This window comes from Oncorhynchus mykiss, chromosome 9 (genome assembly GCF_013265735.2).
Source record: "Oncorhynchus mykiss isolate Arlee chromosome 9, USDA_OmykA_1.1, whole genome shotgun sequence".
NCBI lineage: Eukaryota > Metazoa > Chordata > Actinopteri > Salmoniformes > Salmonidae > Oncorhynchus > Oncorhynchus mykiss.
This window is the reverse complement of record NC_048573.1, coordinates 49745159-49753167: the sequence shown is the minus strand read 5'-3', so window position 1 is coordinate 49753167 and position 8009 is coordinate 49745159. Positions and strand designations below refer to the sequence as shown.

General features: G+C 45.1%; 1 protein-coding gene across 1 annotated transcript; it reads right to left on the bottom strand.

The window, feature by feature from the left end:
* Positions 1-3001: 3001 nt before the first annotated feature.
* On the bottom strand, positions 3002-7790 carry LOC110531195 (short transient receptor potential channel 4-associated protein; the record flags this gene model as incomplete). Its single annotated transcript, XM_036986951.1, has 6 exons — positions 3002-3996; positions 4175-4381; positions 7066-7206; positions 7312-7402; positions 7493-7576; positions 7678-7790. Coding segments are annotated over 5 exons (588 nt in total), but the record flags the coding sequence as incomplete, so codon positions are not given.
* Positions 7791-8009: the final 219 nt, after the last annotated feature.

Below are 8009 nucleotides of genomic sequence, written 5' to 3'. Positions count from 1 at the left end.
TGCTGACTGGCTGCTCTGGCTGCTCCATGCTGACTGGCTGCTCCATGCTGACTGGCGGCCCTGGCTGCTCCATGCTGACTGGCGGCCCTGGCTGCTCCATGCTGACTGGCGGCCCTGGCTGCTCCATACTGACTGGCGGCCCTGGCTGCTCCATGCTAACTGGCAGCTCTGGCGGCTCCTTGCAGACTGGCAGCTCTGGCGGCTCCTTGCAGACTGGCAGCTCTGGCGGCTCCTTGCAGACTGGCAGCTCTGGCGGCTCCTTGCAGACTGGCAGCTCTGGCGGCATCCTGCAGACAGGCAGCTCTGGCGGCTCCTTGCAGACTGGCAGCTCCTTGCAGACTGGCAGCTCTATGCAGACTGGCAGCTCCTTGCTAACTGGCAGCTCTATGCTAACTGGCAGCTCTATGCTAACTGGCAGCTCTATGCTAACTGGCAGCTCTGAACAGGCGGGAGACTCCGGCAGCGCTGTAGAGAAGGAAGGCTCTAACAGCGCTAAACAGGCGGGAGACTCCGACAGCGCTGGAGAGGAGGAGGGCTCCGACAGCGCTGGACAGGCGAAGCGCACTGTAGGCCTGATGCGTGGTGCTGGCACTGGTGGTACTGGGCCGAGGACACGCACAGGAAGCCTGGTGCGGGGAGCTGCTACCGGAGGGCTGGGGTGTGGAGGTGGCACAGGATGGGTTAGACCGTGAAGGCGTACTGGAGATCTTGAGAGCGGTGCTGGCACAGGACGTGCAAGGCTAGGGAGGTGCACAGGAGGCCTGGTACGTGAGACTGGCACCATCTTCACCAGCCGACTAACACGCACCTCAGGACGAGTATGGAGCGCTGACCCAGGTGCCATCAAATCCCCGACACGCTCCGTCGGGCGAATTCCATGTTTAAAACACCAACTCCCTCATTTCTCTCTCCTCCAATTTCCCCATTAACTCCTTCACAGTCTCTGTTTCGCTCACCTCCAACACCGGCTCTGGTTCTGGTCTCCTCCTTGGCTCCTCACAATAAACAGGGAGAGTTGGCTCAGGTCTGGCTCCAGACTCTGCCACACTCTCCCTGAGCCCCCCCCCAAGAAATTTTTGGGGCTGACTATGGGGCCTCCGTCCGCGCCGCCTTGCTTGCTTCGCAAACTCCATTCTCCTATATCCTTCCGCGCACTGCTCCATCGAATCCCAGGCGGGCTCCGGCACTCTCCCTGGGTCGACCGCCCACCTGTCTATCTCCTCCCAAGAAGTATAGTCCATACTGTACTCCACTTTGGGCTGTTCCTGCCTGTTGACACGCTGCTTGGTCCCTTTGTGGTGGGTGATTCTGTAACGGTTTTCTTGATGTGAAGGAGAGTCGGACCAAAATGCGGCGTGTCTATTGCAATCCATGTTTAATAAAGTAACACACTAAACACAAACACTATCAAAACAATAAACTTAACGAAAACCGAAACAGCCTATACTTGTGTAACCTAACACAGAACAATGACACTAAGGACAATCACCCACGACAAACTCAAAGAATATGGCTGCCTAAATATGGTTCCCAATCAGAGACAACGATAAACACCTGCCTCTGATTGAGAACCACTTCAGACAGCCATAGACTTAGCTAGAACACCCCACTAGCTACAATCCCCATACATACACACCACATACAAAAACCCATGCCACACCCTGGCCTGACCAAATAAATAAAGATAAACACAAAATACTTTGACCAGGGTATGACAGTGGTGCTCCCATGTCATAATAAAAATACTCATGAAAGAATCTTTTTATTTTAGATTGACTTGAATTTATATTTGTGATTTTGTAGTTCTCAAAGATCATTTAAAAAAAATATCCATTATCTTTTCTACATACTTTCTGCTTTTTAATTGTTTTAAGTTTACACTGAAAACATTTCACCATCCTGATTGTAAAAATATTTATACTGTTTGGTCAGCCCAAGACTTTTCTATGCAGAAAAAAACCCGGTGGGCCCAGTGTCACATACAGACCCACACGTCCTGAGAACGGACACAACGTTTAGGAGCCTCATGCTGTAAGTGTAGCACCTTTCCTAACGTTACTAAGGATGCCAGTCAGGACTCCTGTGTGTGTTGGACATAACTAATTGATTCATCTGGTGAGTCCTGAGCCTTGTGTCCAGCTCGTCCTAAATCCTTTGTCATTTACAGGAATCATGTTATGATGGATTTCTTTAAATAGCCTCTTTTTAGAACAAAATAAAACTATTGCTTGTCCCTGAAATATTGGTCTTCTATTAAGGACTCTATTAAATTAGATCCACAGTGGTTGTTTTCTGGTCAGCGGAACTGCGTTAAGAGCTGTCAAATCCACAAGCGGCTCCAGACATTATACCTAAAGCGGACATTGCCATTGGCTGCACGGAGTCCCACACAGCCTTGTTTAAGTTTGAGCACTGGAATGTAATCTACACCTCCATTAAGCAGATAGACATCCTAATTTTGGTGAATGATTTTCAATGTGAGCGTCGTTATTTCTATATAGCCTACACGTTCTTGTTCTGAACATTAAAGCCAGTGGGACGTTGTGGCTTTGTGACAAGTGTCGTGGAAATTTCCTCTATTTACCAAATCATGAGAGCAAACCACACACAAGTCAGAGTTAGTTATCACAAAAGTCCATCTTTAATTATATGAGCTCTATCACAACCCTGTGACTCTCAGATCAATTCAGTGTCTATCAATCAATTCTCTGAGAGTCCCTTACACATTGTAACTGAGATCCTTTATAGCAAAGACACACACATAGCCAGACAGCATAGGCATAATTTATTGTTCAGCTTTGTCTCCTAAACTATGTTATTTTCTCAAACTCAGAACCATAAACCAATCCTCCATATCAACAGGCATATATCAAATCCATCCTATCTTCACAAGATCACAGAGACACACTGACTGGCACACAGACATTGTGGAGCCAAGAGATACACGCTTGACCTCTCCCCGGCCCAAGTAACTTAGTCTTGACATAGAACAGATGACTGCAAACCCCGCCACAGTATTATACAAAAACAACATTCTGATGAGAAGTAACTTACAAACATATGATGAATATAAAACATCTTACCTATGTTACCAACTAATTCTGATTATTCCCCAACACAAGGATCACAAGAGCACCAATTTGACAGCTTCAACACAGTTACACCTCCCAAAGAAACATCAGCCATCACCGGTTAACACTCGATCTGATTGAATCTAGGTCTCAATGTCCCTAAAACATTAACATACTGGTATGGTAATGCATTTCTTTCAGTCAGTGTACTTACACATCATGTTTGTGTGACTGCACATCAAAATGTAATTACATGCATTACATTGGCATACAAACTCAAATGGATTGTTATAACCTTTCCTTACTGTAGAACTATGACACTAGACAATTTGTGAATCTCTGAAATTGTGCCACAAAACAGTATACCAGTTGTAACTACTATGCACAATCTGCCAATGTAATTACCATGTACATTTTGGCGACACTATGAAGTGGGTGTGGGGTTTGTTTTTTTAACCAGAGGGTAGGAGAGATCCTATCCATACTATTAGTGAAAGGCTGAAGGAACCTCAGTCCTCTGGGGCTGCCGATTGGCTGACTGTTTCTCCTCCACAGCTACATGGAAACTCCAATTCCGGCATGTTATACACCCCAACACGGCTCCATACACACACACACACACAACACAAGTATCCACTCCTACACCTAACACACACACAAGCCCAAAACTATGCACACAGTCATTTTGTAGACCTAAGGATGTGGAGGAGTGAGAGCTCAGATCTGTTCAGTTTGTAGGTGAATGGAGACATTGACTCTCCTCTCTTCTCTATCCATCCATCCAGAAGCATTAAACTTCCAGAAAGTCTTTGCCCAGATCCATGTAGGCCTCGATGTAGCGGGCTATGGCACATAGTGAAGTCGAGTCAGAGTCCAACAGAACCGACACAGTCTCCTTCCAGTAGGTAAATGATATACAGGGACTAGAGAATAGGAGAGATACAACAGTGGCATAAGTTCCCTTGAAAACCAAATAGGATGGAGAATGGTCCAATGTACAAGTGACCCAATACAGAAGTACCACCATAGCAAGCAATACAGACAGAGTAGACAGCATTAAAAGTAACAACGGGGTGTGTGTGTGCATTGTCGAGGACACTCACGTTCTCCAGACAGGTGCTGTCCTTGTCCTTGTTGAGGTAGTGGCGCTGCTAGAAGCACAGCAGGTTGTGTAAGTTGTTGAGCAGGCAGCCGGGGTATTTCTCAGCGTACTCCTCCTCCCTCAGGGCGTTGAGACAGAAGGCCAGTTTGTCCCGCCTCCTGGCCAGCATCAACACCACCAGGCTGGTGTTCAGACAGCTCACATTCTCCTAACATTAAGTTCAGCCACCATCAAACAGGCAGGATCACAGTTAGCCGATTATGCACATGAAGACAAGTGTACATGTCTGAATATGAGAAACAAATACAGGAATTTAAAGTCTATATTAGCTAGCAGGATGCCATCAGTATTACAGTGAAACGGTCAACAGAGCAGAGGATCTCCTTTTGCCTGGGTGAGTATCTGCACATTGATGACGTTGATGAGCCTCTTAGAAATGTCCTTGTTTTTGAAAGCATCCCGGAGTCGTCTCTTCACTGTTGACGTTGAGACTGGTGTTTTGCGGGTACTATTTAATGAAGCTGCCAGTTGAGGACTTGCATCTGTTTCTCAAACTACACTCTAATGTACTTGTCCTCTCGCTCAGTTGTGCACCGGGGCCTCCCACGCTTTCTATTCTGGTTAGAGCCAGGCAATTTTTCACATGGAAGAGCCTTCATTTCTCAGAACAAGAATAGACTGACAAGTTTCAGAAGAAAGGGTTTTGTTTCTGGCCATTTTGAGCCTGTAATCGAACCCACAAATGCTGATGCTCCAGATACTCAACTAGTCTAAAGGCCCGTTTTATTGCTTCTTTATCAGCACAAGTTTTCAGCTGTGCTAACATAACTGCACAAGGGTTTTCTAATGATCAATTAGCCTTTTAAAATGATAAACTTGGATTACCTAACACAACGTGCCATTGGAACACAGGAGTGATGGTTGCTGATAATGGACCTCTGTACGTACTCCTCCTATACTCCTCCTATACGTACTCCTCCTATATGTACAGTACCTTGCGAAAGTATTCGGCCCCCTTGAACTTTGCGACCTTTTGCCACATTTCAGGCTTCAAACATAAAGATATAAGATGTATTTTTTTGTGAAGAATCAACAACAAGTGGGACACAATCATGAAGTGGAATGACATTTATTGGATATTTCAAACTTTTTTAACAAATCAAAAACTGAAAAATTGGGCGTGCAAAATTATTCAGCCCCTTTACTTTCAGTGCAGCAAACTCTCTCCAGAAGTTCAGTGAGGATCTCTGAATGATCCAATGTTGACCTAAATGACTAATGATGATAAATACAATCCACCTGTGTGTAATCAAGTCTCCGTATAAATGCACCTGCACTGTGATAGTCTCAGAGGTCTGTTAAAAGCGCAGAGAGCATCATGAAGAACAAGGAACACACCAGGCAGGTCCGAGATACTGTTGTGAAGAAGTGTAAAGCCGGATTTGGATACAAAAAGATTTCCCAAGCTTTAAACATCCCAAGGAGCACTGTGCAAGCGATAAAATTGAAATGGAAGGAGTATCAGACCACTGCAAATCTACCAAGACCTGGCCGTCCCTCTAAACTTTCAGCTCATACAAGTAGAAGACTGATCAGAGATGCAGCCAAGAGGCCCATGATCACTCTGGATGAACTGCAGAGATCTACAGCTGAGGTGGGAGACTCTGTCCATAGGACAACAATCAGTCGTATATTGCACAAATCTGGCCTTTATGGAAGAGTGGCAAGAAGAAAGCCATTTCTTAAAGATATCCATAAAAAGTGTTGTTTAAAGTTTGCCACAAGCCACCTGGGAGACACACCAAACATGTGGAAGAAGGTGCTCTGGTCAGATGAAACCAAAATTGAACTTTTTGGCAACAATGCAAAACGTTATGTTTGGCGTAAAAGCAACACAGCAGAACACACCATCCCCACTGTCAAACATGGTGGTGGCAGCATCATGGTTTGGGCCTGCTTTTCTTCAGCAGGGACAGTGAAGATGGTTAAAATTGATGGGAAGATGGATGGAGCCAAATACAGGACCATTCTGGAAGAAAACCTGATGGAGTCTGCAAAAGACCTGAGACTGGGACGGAGATTTGTCTTCCAACAAGACAATGAACCAAAACATAAAGCAAAATATACAATGGAATGGTTCAAAAATAAACATATCCAGGTGTTAGAATGGCCAAGTCAAAGTCCAGACCTGAATCCAATCGAGAATCTGTGGAAAGAACTGAAAACTGCTGTTCACAAATGCTCTCCATCCAACCTCACTGAGGTCGAGCTGTTTTGCAAGGAGGAATGGGAAAAAATTTCAGTCTCTCGATGTGCAAAACTGATAGAGACATACCCCAAGCGACTTACAGCTGTAATCGCAGCAAAAGGTGGCGCTACAAAGTATTAACTTAAGGGGGCTGAATAATTTTGCACGCCCAATTTTTCAGTTTTTGATTTGTTAAAAAAGTTTGAAATATCCAATAAATGTCATTCCACTTCATGATTGTGTCCCACTTGTTGTTGATTCTTCACAAAAAAATACAGTTTTATATCTTTATGTTTGAAGCCTGAAATGTGGCAAAAGGTCGCAAAGTTCAAGGGGGCCGAATACTTTCGCAAGGCACTGTAGATATTCCATAAAACATCTGCCATTTCCAGCCACAATAGTCATTTACAACATTAATCATGTCTACATTGCATTACTGATCAATTTTATATTATTTTAAGGACATTTCCAAGTGACTCCAAACTTTTGAACGGCAGTGTACATTTTAAATAGAAAAATCTGTCACAGCATGACCCTTACCATGGAATTGCCCCGGACTGACCATCTATTTATATATACTCTCCTTGCTTCTCAGTGGTTTGAAGTCTTGACCCTAAACCCTCTGCCCTGTCCACTGACCTTACCTTCTCCTCGGTGTTGACGTATTTGTTGAACCTCTTGAAGGCGTCAATGTTGAACTTCATGAGTTCCCCCAGCAGGTCAAAGTAGCTCTGCAGCACGTCCCTGGATGTACAGCCACTGTCTATGATGCTGAACAGAATGTGCTGGAGGGACAAAGTAGAGGGATTATTGGGAGGTTTTAAATTAATACTAGAAAGCTGTTATATCATAGGTGTGTCCCCTCACTGGCTTGGCAACAGCCTCTGTACCTCCAGCAGGCCTCTCTTGAGCAGGAACACCTGGTCAGCGTAGGTGGTGGCCCCTCTAAGGAAGCTCTCCACTGCCCCCGCCTGCCAGAACCTACAGACAGAGACTGGGGTTTCTCCCTCTTTCTATACCTGTGGCATGATGTTTCACTCATTAACTCCTGGAGTAAACACACGCACTCACCTCAATGAGGATTCAGTCGGTTCTTTCTTCATGACTGAAAGTAGCCGTGTCAGGAGGCCCTTTTTACCATCACAGATTAGATTTCTATATAGTAGAGCAAAAAAAGAATGCAAAATGGGGGATTTTGTCAAATTCAGAACAAAATGTCCTCCATCCCTGTGCGTCAGCCTAACTATGCGCCCTACCTGTCCGTGTTGACAAAAGCCTCCACCTCAGGGATGCTGGCTTTCAGAGAGATGGCACTGAGTTCATTCAGCTCCTGAGCGTTCAGGAGGAGATACTTGTTCCTGAGGAGGAAAGATCAGACATGACCCGAATGGCAGATTCACTGAGATGGTACCAAACTCCATTCCCAATGTCTTACGAAAAAATTAAATTGAAAGAAAGTAAATGAATCCATGAATAAGAATATAATTTTATCAGGGATGGGCAAGTCCTATAGGGGCCTGATTGGTGTCACACTTTCGCCCAAGCCCCAGCTAACACACCTCACTCCAATAATCAACTAATCATGATC